This window comes from Mobula hypostoma, chromosome X1 (assembly GCF_963921235.1).
Source record: "Mobula hypostoma chromosome X1, sMobHyp1.1, whole genome shotgun sequence".
NCBI lineage: Eukaryota > Metazoa > Chordata > Chondrichthyes > Myliobatiformes > Myliobatidae > Mobula > Mobula hypostoma.
Window position 1 is genome coordinate 71,690,515 of NC_086128.1, and position 15,268 is coordinate 71,705,782.

Sequence of the window (15,268 nt, forward strand, 5' to 3'; positions counted from 1 at the left end):
GTGCTGGGGTGTGGCGATGACCACAGGGTGACCGGTCTGGGGGGTGCAGTGACCACAGGGTGACCGGTCTGGGGGGTGCAGTGACCACAGGGTGCCTGGTCCGGGGGGTGCAGTGACCACAGGGTGCCTGGTCTGGGGAGCGCGGTGACCACAGGGTGCCTGGTCTGGGGAGCGCGATGACCACGGGGTGCCTGGTCTGGGGAGCGCGATGACCACGGGGTGACCGATCTGGGGGGTGCAGTGACCACAGGGTGCCTGGTCTGGGGAGCGCGATGACCACAGGGTGACCGGTCTGGGGGGTGCAGTGACCACAGGGTGACCGGTCTGGGGGGTGCAGTGACCACAGGGTGCCTGGTCTGGAGAGCGCAGTGACCACAGGGTGTCTGGTCTGGGGAGCGCAGTGACCACAGGGTGCCTGGTCCGGGGGGTGCAGTGACCACAGGGTGCCTGGTCCGGGGGGTGCAGTGACCACAGGGTGCCTGGTCTGGGGAGCGCGGTGACCACAGGGTGCCTGGTCTGGAGAGCGCAGTGACCACAGGGTGCCTGGTCTGGGGAACACGATGACCACAGGGTGCCTGGTCTGGGGAGCGGGGTGACCGATCTGGGGGGTGCAGTGACCACAGGGTGCCTGGTCCGGGGGGTGCAGTGACCACAGGGTGCCTGGTCTGGAGAGCGCAGTGACCACAGGGTGCCTGGTCTGGGGAACACGATGACCACAGGGTGCCTGGTCTGGGGAGCACCGTGAACACAGGGTGCCTGGTCTGGAGAGCGCAGTGACCACAGGGTGCCTGGTCTGGGGAACACGATGACCACAGGGTGCCTGGTCTGGGGAGCGCGATGACCACAGGGTGACCGATCTGGGGGGTGCAGTGACCACAGGGTGCCTGGTCCGGGGGGTGCAGTGACCACAGGGTGCCTGGTCTGGAGAGCGCAGTGACCACAGGGTGCCTGGTCTGGGGAACACGATGACCACAGGGTGCCTGGTCTGGGGAGCGCGGTGACCACAGGGTGCCTGGTCTGGAGAATGCAGTGACCACAGGGTGCCTGGTCTAGGGAGCGCGGTGACCACAGGGTGCCTGGTCCGGGGAGCACGGTGAACACAGGGTGACCGATCTGGGGGGTGCAGTGACCACAGGGTACCTGGTCCGGGGGGTGCAGTGACCACAGGGTGCCTGGTCTGGAGAGCGCAGTGACCACAGGGTGCCTGGTCTGGGGAACACGATGACCACAGGGTGCCTGGTCTGGGGAGCACCGTGAACACAGGGTGCCTGGTCTGGAGAATGCAGTGACCACAGGGTGCCTGGTCTGGGGAACACGATGACCACAGGGTGCCTGGTCCGGGGAGCGCAGTGACCACAGGGTTCCTGGTCTGGGGAGCGCGGTGACAAGGTTGACCATCCAAGAGAGCGTTAACCTGTCCAGGGAGCACAGTGACAACAGAGTGACCGGTTTGGGGACCATGGTGACCAGTCCGGGGTGTGACTGGTGCATGGAATGTGATGACCACAGTGAGACTGATCCAGAGAGCGCAGTGACCACAGGGTGCCTGGTCTGGGGAACACGATGACCACAGGGTGCCTGGTCCGGGGAGCGCAGTGACCACAGGGTTCCTGGTCTGGGGAGCGCGGTGACAAGGTTGACCGTCCAAGAGAGCGTTAACCTGTCCAGGGAGCACAGTGACAACAGAGTGACCGGTTTGGGGACCATGGTGACCAGTCCGGGGTGTGACTGGTGCATGGAATGTGATGACCACAGTGAGACTGATCCAGAGAGCGCAGTGACCACAGGGTGCCTGGTCTGGGGAACACGATGACCACAGGGTGCCTGGTCCGGGGAGCGCAGTGACCACAGGGTTCCTGGTCTGGGGAGCGCGGTGACAAGGTTGACCGTCCAAGAGAGCGTTAACCTGTCCAGGGAGCACAGTGACAACAGAGTGACCGGTTTGGGGACCATGGTGACCAGTCCGGGGTGTGACTGGTGCATGGAATGTGATGACCACAGTGAGACTGATCCAGAGAGCGCAGTGACCACAGGGTGCCTGGTCTGGGGAACACGATGACCACAGGGTGCCTGGTCCGGGGAGCGCAGTGACCACAGGGTTCCTGGTCTGGGGAACACGATGACCACAGGGTGCCTGGTCTGGGGAACACGATGACCACAGGGTGCCTGGTCCGGGGAGCGCAGTGACCACAGGGTTCCTGGTCTGGGGAGCGCGGTGACAAGGTTGACCGTCCAAGAGAGCGTTAACCTGTCCAGGGAGCACAGTGACAACAGAGTGACCGGTTTGGGGACCATGGTGACCAGTCCGGGGTGTGACTGGTGCATGGAATGTGATGACCACAGTGAGACTGATCCAGAGAGCGCAGTGACCACAGGGTGCCTGGTCTGGGGAACACGATGACCACAGGGTGCCTGGTCCGGGGAGCGCAGTGACCACAGGGTTCCTGGTCTGGGGAGCGCGGTGACAAGGTTGACCGTCCAAGAGAGCGTTAACCTGTCCAGGGAGCACAGTGACAACAGAGTGACCGGTTTGGGGACCATGGTGACCAGTCCGGGGTGTGACTGGTGCATGGAATGTGATGACCACAGTGAGACTGATCCAGAGAGCGCAGTGACCACAGGGTGGCCGGTCTAGGAACACGGTGACCACAGGGTGCCTGGTCCGGGGAGCGCAGTGACCACAGGGTTCCTGGTCTGGGGAGCGCGGTGACAAGGTTGACCGTCCAAGAGAGCGTTAACCTGTCCAGGGAGCACAGTGACAACAGAGTGACCGGTTTGGGGACCATGGTGACCAGTCCGGGGTGTGACTGGTGCATGGAATGTGATGACCACAGTGAGACTGATCCAGAGAGCGCAGTGACCACAGGGTGCCTGGTCTGGGGAACACGATGACCACAGGGTGCCTGGTCCGGGGAGCGCAGTGACCACAGGGTTCCTGGTCTGGGGAGCGCGGTGACAAGGTTGACCGTCCAAGAGAGCGTTAACCTGTCCAGGGAGCACAGTGACAACAGAGTGACCGGTTTGGGGACCATGGTGACCAGTCCGGGGTGTGACTGGTGCATGGAATGTGATGACCACAGTGAGACTGATCCAGAGAGCGCAGTGACCACAGGGTGCCTGGTCTGGGGAACACGATGACCACAGGGTGCCTGGTCTGGGGAGCGCGGTGACCACAGGGTGCCTGGTCTGGAGAATGCAGTGACCACAGGGTGCCTGGTCTGGGGAACACGATGACCACAGGGTGCCTGGTCTGGGGAGCGCGGTGACCACAGGGTGCCTGGTCTGGGGAGCACGATGACCACAGGGTGCCTGGTCCGGGGAGCGCAGTGACCACAGGGTTCCTGGTCTGGGGAGCGCGGTGACAAGGTTGACCGTCCAAGAGAGCGTTAACCTGTCCAGGGAGCACAGTGACAACAGAGTGACCGGTTTGGGGACCATGGTGACCAGTCCGGGGTGTGACTGGTGCATGGAATGTGATGACCACAGTGAGACTGATCCAGAGAGCGCAGTGACCACAGGGTGGCCGGTCTAGGAACACGGTGACCACAGGGTGCCTGGTCCGGGGAGCGCAGTGACCACAGGGTTCCTGGTCTGGGGAGCGCGGTGACAAGGTTGACCGTCCAAGAGAGCGTTAACCTGTCCAGGGAGCACAGTGACAACAGAGTGACCGGTTTGGGGACCATGGTGACCAGTCCGGGGTGTGACTGGTGCATGGAATGTGATGACCACAGTGAGACTGATCCAGAGAGCGCAGTGACCACAGGGTGCCTGGTCTGGGGAACACGATGACCACAGGGTGTCTGGTCCGGGGAGCGCAGTGACCACAGGGTTCCTGGTCTGGGGAGCGCGGTGACAAGGTTGACCGTCCAAGAGAGCGTTAACCTGTCCAGGGAGCACAGTGACAACAGAGTGACCGGTTTGGGGACCATGGTGACCAGTCCGGGGTGTGACTGGTGCATGGAATGTGATGACCACAGTGAGACTGATCCAGAGAGCGCAGTGACCACAGGGTGCCTGGTCTGGGGAATGCAGTGACCACAGGGTGCCTGGTCCGGGGAGCGCAGTGACCACAGGGTTCCTGGTCTGGGGAATGCAGTGACCACAGGGTGCCTGGTCTGGGGAACACGATGACCACAGGGTGCCTGGTCTGGGGAGCGCGGTGACCACAGGGTGCCTGGTCTGGAGAATGCAGTGACCACAGGGTGCCTGGTCTGGGGAGCGCGGTGACAAGGTTGACCGTCCAAGAGAGCGTTAACCTGTCCAGGGAGCACAGTGACAACAGAGTGACCGGTTTGGGGACCATGGTGACCAGTCCGGGGTCTGACTGGTGCATGGAATGTGATGACCACAGTGAGACTGATCCAGAGAGCGCAGTGACCACAGGGTGCCTGGTCTGGGGAACACGATGACCACAGGGTGCCTGGTCCGGGGAGCGCAGTGACCACAGGGTTCCTGGTCTGGGGAGCGCGGTGACAAGGTTGACCGTCCAAGAGAGCGTTAACCTGTCCAGGGAGCACAGTGACAACAGAGTGACCGGTTTGGGGACCATGGTGACCAGTCCGGGGTGTGACTGGTGCATGGAATGTGATGACCACAGTGAGACTGATCCAGAGAGCGCAGTGACCACAGGGTGCCTGGTCTGGGGAGCGCAGTGACCACAGGGTTCCTGGTCTGGGGAGCGCGGTGACAAGGTTGACCGTCCAAGAGAGCGTTAACCTGTCCAGGGAGCACAGTGACAACAGAGTGACCGGTTTGGGGACCATGGTGACCAGTCCGGGGTGTGACTGGTGCATGGAATGTGATGACCACAGTGAGACTGATCCAGAGAGCGCAGTGACCACAGGGTGCCTGGTCTGGGGAACACGATGACCACAGGGTGCCTGGTCCGGGGAGCGCAGTGACCACAGGGTTCCTGGTCTGGGGAGCGCGGTGACAAGGTTGACCGTCCAAGAGAGCGTTAACCTGTCCAGGGAGCACAGTGACAACAGAGTGACCGGTTTGGGGACCATGGTGACCAGTCCGGGGTGTGACTGGTGCATGGAATGTGATGACCACAGTGAGACTGATCCAGAGAGCGCAGTGACCACAGGGTGCCTGGTCTGGGGAATGCAGTGACCACAGGGTGCCTGGTCCGGGGAGCGCAGTGACCACAGGGTTCCTGGTCTGGGGAATGCAGTGACCACAGGGTGCCTGGTCTGGGGAACACGATGACCACAGGGTGCCTGGTCTGGGGAGCGCGGTGACCACAGGGTGCCTGGTCTGGGGAATGCAGTGACCACAGGGTGCCTGGTCTGGGGAACACGATGACCACAGGGTGCCTGGTCTGGGGAGCGCGGTGACCACAGAGTTCCTGGTCTGGGGAGCGCGGTGACCACAGGGTGCCTGGTCCGGGGAGCGCAGTGACCACAGGGTTCCTGGTCTGGGGAGCGCAGTGACCACAGGGTTCCTGGTCTGGGGAGCGCAGTGACCACAGGGTTCCTGGTCTGGGGAGCGCAGTGACCACAGGGTTCCTGGTCTGGGGAGCGCGGTGACAAGGTTGACCGTCCAAGAGAGCGTTAACCTGTCCAGGGAGCACAGTGACAACAGAGTGACCGGTTTGGGGACCATGGTGACCAGTCCGGGGTGTGACTGGTGCATGGAATGTGATGACCACAGTGAGACTGATCCAGAGAGCGCAGTGACCACAGGGTGCCTGGTCTGGGGAATGCAGTGACCACAGGGTGCCTGGTCCGGGGAGCGCAGTGACCACAGGGTTCCTGGTCTGGGGAATGCAGTGACCACAGGGTTCCTGGTCTGGGGAATGCAGTGACCACAGGGTGCCTGGTCCGGGGAGCGCAGTGACCACAGGGTTCCTGGTCTGGGGAATGCAGTGACCACAGGGTTCCTGGTCTGGGGAATGCAGTGACCACAGGGTTCCTGGTCTGGGGAGCGCGGTGACCACAGGGTGCCTGGTCCGGGGAGCACGGTGAACACAGGGTGACCGATCTGGGGGGTGCAGTGACCACAGGGTACCTGGTCCAAGGAGTGTAGTGACCACAAGGTGACCACCAGTCTGGGGAACAGTGACCACACAGTTACTGTTCTGGGAAACGTGACGACCGTGGCAAGGCTTCTGAGCACAGTGACCACAGAGTGACCAGTCCGGGAAAGCAAACATGACGGCGCACTGCCAGACGACATCCCAAGGCTTTCTATAGCAAGGGACATAACTGGACCCCTCGAAGGTCAGCGTGGTCATCAACACACGAGATAGAAGGGGAGGAGATTTTAAATGACTTTTGCGCGTATTTTCTGGGAGGACAGACACGAACACGAGAGAATTGGGACAAAGGGTATTGCGGTCAGGGACCACGTCTCCAGCGAAGAGGAGATGAGACCACGGTCGCGTAGAGGTAAGCGCGACGCTGCTGCAGCCCGGGGGGCGGGGGGGCGTCGGGAGTTCGGAGTTCATTCAGAGAAGATTCTCGAGAATGATTCCAGGAGTGGAAGGAGACTCAGTCCGCCCTCCTCGTGGAGTGCGTGGGTTTCCTCCGGGTGCTCCGGTTTCCTCCCCCCGGACCAAAGGCGTGCCGGGTATGTTCGTGGGACGTTGTAACATGTCCCGTTATAGATATGTAAAAAGGAAAAGACTGGTAAAGACAAATGTAGGTCCCCTGCAGACAGAAACAGGTGAATTGATTATGGGGAGCAAGGACATGGCAGACCAATTGAATAGTTACTTTGGTTCTGTCTTCACTAAGGAGGACATAAATAATCTTCCAGAAATAGTAGGGGACAGAGGGTCCAGTGAGATGGAGGAACTGAGCGAAATACATGTTAGTAGGGAAGTGGTGTTAGGTAAATCGAAGGGATTGAAGGCAGATCAATCCCCAGGGCCAGATGGTCTGCATCCTAGAGTGCTTAAGGAAGTAGCCCAAGAAATAGTGGATGCATTAGTGATAATTTTTCAAAACTCATTAGATTCTGGACTAGTCCCTGAGGATTGGAGGCTGGCTAATGTAACCCCACTTTTTAAAAAAGGAGGGAGAGAAACCGGGGAATTATAGACCGGTTAGCCTAACGTCGATGGTGGGGAAACTGCTGGAGTCCGTTATCAAGGATGTGATAACAGCACATTTGGAAAGCGGTGAAATGATCGGACAAAGTCAGCATGGATTTGTGAAAGGAAAATCATGTCTGACGAATCTCATAGAATTTTTTGAGGATGTAACTAGTAGAGTGGATAGGGGAGAACCAGTGGATGTGGTATATTTGGATTTTCAAAAGGCTTTTGACAACATCCCACACAGGAGATTAGTGTGCAAACTTAAAGCACACGGTATTGGGGGTAAGGTATTGATGTGGATGGAGAATTGGTTAGCAGACAGGAAGCAAAGAGTGAGAATAAACGGGACCTTTTCAGAATGGCAGGCAGTGACTAGTGGGGTACCGCAAGGCTCAGTGCTGGGACACCAGTTGTTTACAATATATATTAATGACTTGGATGAGGGAATTAAATGCAGCATCTCCAAGTTTGCGGATGACACGAAGCTGGGTGGCAGTGTTAGCTGTGAGGAGGATGCTAAGAGGATGCAGGGTGACTTGGATAGGTTGGGTGAGTGGGCAAATTCATGGCAGATGCAACTTAATGTGGATAAATGTGAAGTTATCCACTTTGGTGGCAAAAATAGGAAAACAGATTTTTATCTGAATGGTGGCCAATTAGGAAAAGGGGAGGTGCAACGAGACCTGGGTGTCATTATACACCAGTCATTGAAAGTGGGCATGCAGGTACAGCAGGCGGTGAAAAGGGCGAATGGTATTCTGACATTCATAGCGAGAGGATTCGAGTACAGGAGCAGGGAGGTACGACTGCAGTTGTACAAGGCCTTGGTGAGACCACACCTGATGTATTGTGTGCAGTTTTGGTCCCCTAATCTGAGGAAAGACATCCTTGCCATAGAGGGAGTACAAACAAGGTTCACCAGATTGATTCCTGGGATGGCAGGACTTTCATATGAAGAAAGACTGGATGAACTGGGCTTGTACTCGTTGGAATTTAGAAGATTGAGGGGGGATCTGATTGAAACGTATAAAGTCCTAAAGGGATTGGACAGGCTAGATGCAGGAAGATTGTTCCCGATGTTGGGGAAGTCCAGAACGAGGGGCCACAGTTTGAGGATAGAGGGGAAGCCTTTTAGGACCGAGATTAGGAAAAACTTCTTCACACAGAGAGTGATGAATCTGTGGAATTCCCTGCCACAGGAAACAGTTGAGGCCAGTTCATTGGCTATATTTAAGAGGGAGTTAGATATGGCCCTTGTGGCTACGGGGGTCAGGGGGTATGGAGGGAAGGCTGGGGCGGGGTTCTGAGTTGGATGATCAGCCATGATCATAATAAATGGCGGTGCAGGCTCGAAGGGCCGAATGGCCTACTCCTGCACCTATTTTCTATGTTTCTATGTTTCTATGTTATTGGGTTAGGGTTAAATCGGAGACGTCGGTGTGTGAGTGGGGGGGGGGGGGGTTGCTAGGCAGTGCAGCTTAAAGGCCAGGCTTGTTCCACACAGAAGTTTAAAACAGGAACGAAAGGGGAGGAACTGGCTCCCTTGGGGCGAATCAAAGCGGATAAATCCCTACGGCCTGACAGGGAGTCCCTTCGGAACTTACAGGACACCGGAGCAGAAAGAGGGAGGGGCCCTCATAAAAACTCGAAGTTCAAAGTTCAAAGTAAATTCATTACCAAAGTCCGCATGCGTCACCATATACAACCCTGGGGTTAATTTCCTTGCGGGCATACTCTATAAATCCACAATAGAACAATAACCATAGCAGAATCACTAAAGCAATCAATATCGGGAATGTAAGGTGAAGAGTGATTGAAAGGGGGTCTGCACGTTATGGGAACTGTTCAATAACGGGGCAAGTTGCCGGGACTGAAGGACGTGAGTTATAAAGAAAGTTCGGATAGGTAAGAGTTAAATTCCTGAGAACGAAGGAGATTGAGGGGCGTGCAAAATTATGAGGAGTGTAGATAGGGTAAATGCAGACAGGCTTTTCCCATTGAGGTTATAGTCATAGTCATACTTTATTGATCCCGGGAGAAATTGGTTTTCGTTACAGTTGCACCATAAATAATTAAATAGTAATAAAACCATAAATAGTTAAACAGTAATATGTAAATTATGCCAGGAAATAAGTCCAGGACCAGCCTATTGGCTCAGGGTGTCTGACCCTCCAAGGGAGGAGTTGTATAGTTTGATGGCCACAGGCAGGAATGACTTCCTATGACGCTCTGTACTGCATCTCGGTGGAATGAGTCTCTGGCTGAATGTACTCCTGTGCCCACCCAGTACATTATGTAGTGGATGGGAGACATTGTCCAAGATGGCATGCAACTTGGACAGCATCCTCTTTTCAGACACCACCGTCAGAGAGTCCAGTTCCATCCCCACAACATCACTGGCCTTACGAATGAGTTTGTTGATTCTGTTGGTGTCTGCTACCCTCAGCCTGCTGCCCCAGCACACAACAGCAAACATGATCGCACTGGCCACCACAGACTCGTAGAACATCCTCAGCATCGTCCGGCAGATGTTAAAGGACCTCAGTCTCCTCAGGAAATAGAGACGGCTCTGACCCTTCTTGTAGACAGCCTCAGTGTTCTTTGACCAGTCCAGTTTATTGTCAATTCGTATCCCCAGGTATTTGTAATCCTCCACCATGTCCACACTGACCCCCTGGATGGAAACAGGGGTCACCGGTGCCTTAGCTCTCCTCAGGTCTACCAACAGCTCCTTAGGTTGAGTGCAACTACGACGGGAGGCCATGAGCTAAGGGTGAAAGGTGAAAAGTTTAAGGGGAACATGGGGTGAAATGTCTTCACCCAGAGGGTGGTGAGAGTCCTGGACTCCCCTACCATGGGAAATAACTTTGCCGAATCTAATCTGTTCAGGCCTTTTAACATTGGGAATGTTTCTATGAGATCCCCCCTCATTCTCTTGAACTCCAGGGAATACAGCCCAGGAGCTGCCAGCCGTTCCTCACACGGTAACCCTTTCATTACTGGAATCATTCTCGTGAATCTTCTCTGAACCCTCTCTGATCTCAGTATGTCCCAAAACTGCACACCATTCTCCAAGTGTAGTCTCACGAGTGCCTTATAGAGCCTTAACATCACATCCCTGCTCTTATATTCTATACCTCTAGAAACGAATGCCAACTTTGTATTCGCCGCCTTCACCACCACCTCAACCTGGAGGTTAAACTTTAGGGTGTCTTGCACAAGGACTCCCAGGTCCCTTTGCATCTCTGCATTTTGAACTCTCCCCCCAACTGAATAATAGTTGGCCCGTTTATTTCTTCCACCAGAGTGCATGACCATACACTTTCCAACATTTGCCACTTCTTTATCCATGCCCCTAAACCATCTGAGTCTCTCCGTTTCCTCAACACTACCCGCTCCTCCACCTGTCTTCCATTCATCTGCAAATTTAGCCATTAATACCGTAGTCCAAATTATTGACATACATCTTAAAAGGCAGAGGTCCCAACACCGACCACTGTGGAACTCCACTGGTAACCGGCAGCCAGCCAGATCCCTTTATTCCCAATCCTTGGTTTCTGCCGTTCAGAGGCTGTCCGACCCGCAGTTTCAGAGAGCTGTGCTTATACAGAGAGATTGGACTGGGTTGGGTTTAAGCGCAGGCTGCTAAAGATGTTTAAAATCATAAGGGACAAAAATAGTGTCATTTTCCCCCTGAGGTGGGAGAAGTTTTAAGGTGAGAGGAGAAATTTGAAGGAGATTTGAGCGGCAATGTTTCCACGTAGTGGAGGGGGCAGAGGCGGGTACAGTTTGCACGGGGACGGTTCAGAGAGACTCTATTGGGGTCGCCGTCATTTGGCAAAGAGACAGTTTATGTGTGGCGAACAAACTCTGTTTTCTGGACTGAGAACCGGGTGCACGTAGACGCGCAACCCCCAAAGATGGACGCGCACGCATCCCTGAAGTCGGAGCGAGCAAGCCGGAGACCGAACGCGCCGGTCAACGACGGGACGCGCACCCCAAAGGCGGAACGTGTACCCCGGAGCCGAGACACGCACTCTAGGGACGGAACACATTCCAGAGACTCTCGTGTACCCAGCGAGAGGTGTGTGCGAGACGGTCCTGTACAAATTCCCCTGTACGGGAGACCGAGACATGGGGTAAGATTAATTTTCGCAGATTAATAATTACTATAGACGGGGACCGACCCCTCATTCCCGCCACCGGAGAGGGACTGTGGGAGTGGCGAGACACAGGAGGCCGCAGGTTTGACCTCCGGCATTGGGACTGCAGATTTCTTTCGAGAGACTCTTCTTGTGGCACGGGGCTGTGGCTGTGTTCCTCGGCTCCCCCACGCCCGTATCCCCTTCTCCCTCCTGTTCCCAGTGCCAGACGGATGATTCCCGTCTCCCATAAACTCTACGCAGATAAAGAAAGAATCCCTTTATCACAGAGAGTGACAGGTGTCCTTTCGCGTCAAAGACCAGCCCAGTCGGAGTATGGGGAGGGAGGCAGCCCGCAAATGTCGCCCCCTTCCAGCGCCAGCCCGCAAATGTCGCCCCCTTCCAGCGCCAGCCCGCAAGTGTCGCCGCTTCCACAGTCAGCCCGCAAGTGTCGCCCCCTCCAGCGCCAGCCCGCAAGTGTCGCCCCCTTCCAGCGCCAGCCCGCAAGTGTCGCCCCTTCCAGCGCCAGCCCGCAAGTGTCGCCCCTTCCAGCGCCAACTCGCAAGTGTCGCCCCTTCCAGCGCCAGCCCGCAAGTATCGCCCCCTTCCAGCGCCAGCCCGTAAGTGTCGCCCCTTCCACAGTCAGCCCGCGTGTCGCCCCCTCCAGCGCCAGCCCGCAAGTGTCGCCCCCTTCCAGCGCCAGCCCGCAAGTGTCGCCCCTTCCAGCGCCAACTCGCAAGTGTCGCCCCTTCCAGCGCCAGCCCGCAAGTGTCGCCCCCTTCCAGCGCCAGCCCGTAAGTGTCGCCCCTTCCACAGTCAGCCCGCGTGTCGCCCCCTTCCAGCGCCAGCCCGCAAGTGTCGCCCCCTTCCAGCGGCAGCCCGTAGGTGTCGCCCCCTTCCAGCGCCAGCCCGCAAGTGTCGCCCCCTTCCAGCGCCAGCCCGCAAGTGTCGCCCCCTTCCAGCGCCAGCCCGCAAGTGTCGCCCCCTTCCAGCGCCAGCCCGCGTGTCGCCCCCTCCAGCGCCAGCCCGCAAGTGTCGCCCCCTTCCAGCGCCAGCCCGTAAGTGTCGCCCCTTCCACAGCCAGCCCGCAAGTGTCGCCCCCTTCCAGCGCCAGCCCGCAAATGTCGCCCCCTTCCAGCGCCAGCCCGCAAGTGTCGCCCCCTTCCAGCGCCAGCCCGCAAGTGTCGCCCCCTTCCAGCGCCAGCCCGCAAATGTCGCCCCCTTCCAGCGCCAGCCCGCAAGTGTCGCCTCTTCCAGCGCCAGCCCGCAAATGTCGCCCCCTTCCAGCGCCAGCCCGCAAGTGTCGCCTCTTCCAGCGCCAGCCCGCAAGTGTCGCCCCCTTCCAGCGCCAGCCCGCAAGTGTCGCCTCTTCCAGCGCCAGCCCGCAAGTGTCGCCCCCTCCAGCGCCAGCCCGCAAGTGTCGCCCCCTTCCAGCGCCAGCCCGTAAGTGTCGCCCCTTCCACAGCCAGCCCGCAAGTGTCGCCCCCTTCCAGCGGCAGCCCGTAGGTGTCGCCCCCTTCCAGCGCCAGCCCGCAAGTGTCGCCCCCTTCCAGCGCCAGCCCGCAAGTTTCGCCCCCTTCCAGCGCCAGCCCGCGTGTCGCCCCCTCCAGCGCCAGCCCGCGTGTCGCCCCCTTCCAGCGCCAGTCCGCTGGTGTCGCCCCCTTCCAGCGGCAGCCCGTAGGTGTCGCCCCCTTCCAGCGCCAGCCCGCAAGTGTCGCCCCCTCCAGCGCCAGCCCGCAAGTGTCGCCCCTTCCACAGCCAGCCCGCAAGTGTCGCCCCCTCCAGCGCCAGCCCGCAAGTGTCGCCCCCTTCCAGCGCCAGCCCGTAAGTGTCGCCCCCTTCCAGCGCCAGCCCGCAAGTGTCGCCCCCTTCCAGCGCCAGCCCGTGTCGCCCCCTTCCAGCGCCAGCCCGCAAGTGTCGCCCCCTTCCAGCGCCAGCCCGCAAGTGTCGCCCCCTTCCAGCGCCAGCCCGTAAGTGTCGCCCCTTCCACAGCCAGCCCGCAAGTGTCGCCCCCTTCCAGCGGAAGCCCGTAGGTGTCGCCCCCTTCCAGCGCCAGCCCGCAAGTGTCGCCCCCTTCCAGCGCCAGTCCGCAAGTGTCGCCCCTTCCAGCGCCAACTCGCAAGTGTCGCCCCCTTCCAGCGCCAGCCCGCAAGTGTCGCCCCCTCCAGCGCCAGCCCGCAAGTGTCGCTCCTTCCACAGCCAGCCCGCAAGTGTCGCCCCCTCCAGCGCCAGCCCGCAAGTGTCGCCCCCTTCCAGCGCCAGCCCGTAAGTGTCGCCCCCTTCCAGCGCCAGCCCGCAAGTGTCGCCCCCTTCCAGCGCCAGCCCGCAAGTGTCGCCCCCTTCCAGCGCCAGCCCGCAAGTGTCGCCCCTTCCAGCGCCAGCCCGCAAGTGTCGCCCCCTTCCAGCGCCAGCCCGCAAGTGTCGCCCCCTTCCAGCGGCAGCCCGTAGGTGTCGCCCCCTTCCAGCGCCAGCCCGCAAGTGTCGCCCCTTCCAGCGCCAGCCCGCAAGTGTCGCCCCCTTCCAGCGCCAGCCCGCAAGTGTCGCCCCCTTCCAGCGCCAGCCCGCAAGTGTCGCCCCCTTCCAGCGCCAGCCCGTAAGTGTCGCCCCTTCCACAGCCAGCCCGCAAGTGTCGCCCCTTCCACAGCCAGCCCGCAAGTGTCGCCCCCTTCCAGCGCCAGCCCGCAAGTGTCGCCCCCTTCCAGCGCCAGCCCGCAAGTGTCGCCCCCTTCCAGCGCCAGCCCGCAAGTGTCGCCACTTCCAGCGCCAGCCCGCAAGTGTCGCCGCTTCCACAGTCAGCCCGCAAGTGTCGCCCCTTCCAGCGCCAGCCCGCAAGTGTCGCCCCCTTCCAGCGCCAGCCCGCAAGTGTCGCCCCCTTCCAGCGGCAGCCCGTAGGTGTCGCCCACTTCCACAGCCAGCCCGCAAGTGTCGCCCCCTTCCAGCGCCAGCCCGCAAGTGTCGCCCCTTCCACAGCCAGCCCGCAAGTGTCGCCCCCTTCCAGCGCCAGCCCGCAAGTGTCGCCCCTTCCACAGCCAGCCCGCAAGTGTCGCCCCCTTCCAGCGCCAGCCCGCAAGTGTCGCCACTTCCAGCGCCAGCCCGCAAGTGTCGCCGCTTCCACAGTCAGCCCGCAAGTGTCGCCCCTTCCAGCGCCAGCCCGCAAGTGTCGCCCCCTCCAGCGCCAGCCTTCAAGTGTCGCCCCCTTCCAGCGCCGGCCCGCAAGCGTCGCCCCCTCCAGCGCCAGCCCGCAAGTGTCGCCCCCTTCCAGCGGCAGCCTGTAGGTGTCGCCCCCTTCCAGCGCCGGCCCGCAAGTGTCGTCCCCTTCCAGCGCTGGCCCGCAAGCGTCGCCCCCTCCAGCGCCAGCCCGCAAGTGTCGCCCCCTTCCAGCGGCAGCTCGTAGGTGTCGCCCCCTTACAGCGCCAGCCCGCAAGTGTCGCCCCCTTCCAGCGGCAGCCTGTAGGTGTCGCCCCCTTCCAGCGCCGGCCCGCAAGCGTCGCCCCATCCAGCGCCAGCCCGCAAGTGTCGCCCCCTTCCAGCGGCAGCCCGTAGGTGTCGCCCCTTCCACAGTCAGCCCGCAAGTGTCGCCCCCTTCCAGCGCCAGCCCGCAAGTGTCGCCCCCTTCCAGCGGCAGCCCGTAGGTGTCGCCCCTTCCACAGCCAGCCCGTAGGTGTCGCCCCCTTCCAGCGCCAGCCCGCAAGTGTCGCCCCCTTCCAGCGGCAGCCCGTAGGTGTCGCCCCTTCCACAGTCAGCCCGCAAGTGTCGCCCCCTTCCAGCGCCAGCCGCAAGTGTCGCCCCCTTCCAGCGGCAGCTCGTAGGTGTCGCCCCCTCCCAGCGGCAGCCCGTAGGTGTCGCCCCCTTCCAGCGCCAGTAAAGCCTGCCCGCAGCTCCCCAAGCCTAAGCGTTGGAATGTGGGAAGAAACCGGATCACCTGTCGGAAACCCACGCGAACACGGGGGAAACGGGCAAACAGCGGCTGGAAATGAACCGCAGTCTCTGGACATCTCCAGCGTTAATTCATCCGCTACACTAATGAAACTCCCCGTTTTCCTTGGCTGCGTGAGAATAGGGAAAGACAGCCCATGCCGTG

The 15,268-nt window shown here is 59.8% G+C and overlaps 1 protein-coding gene across 1 annotated transcript; it reads left to right on the top strand.

Annotated features, from left to right (window-relative positions):
• The first annotated feature begins 6,470 nt into the window (after window positions 1-6,470).
• Window positions 6,471-14,730, top strand: LOC134340220 (proline-rich protein 36-like). Its single transcript, XM_063037195.1, has 6 exons — window positions 6,471-6,573; window positions 10,949-11,129; window positions 11,411-13,157; window positions 13,221-13,780; window positions 13,949-14,198; window positions 14,305-14,730. The coding sequence occupies exons 1-6, from the start codon at window positions 6,471-6,473 to the stop codon at window positions 14,728-14,730; spliced, it is 3,267 nt and encodes a 1,088-aa protein (XP_062893265.1).
• The last annotated feature ends 538 nt before the right edge of the window (window positions 14,731-15,268 follow it).

Bases quoted from the DNA above. Each gene is read 5' to 3' on its own strand.
- LOC134340220 (XM_063037195.1), top strand. From the start codon at position 6,471: ATGATTCCAGGAGTGGAAGGAGACTCAGTCCGCCCTCCTCGTGGAGTG. The intron at 6,574-10,948 runs GTATGTTCGTGG...GGGTGCACGTAG, and splicing joins CCGGACCAAAGGCGTGCCGG to ACGCGCAACCCCCAAAGATG. The intron at 11,130-11,410 runs GTGTGTGCGAGA...TCCTGTTCCCAG, and splicing joins TCTCGTGTACCCAGCGAGAG to TGCCAGACGGATGATTCCCG.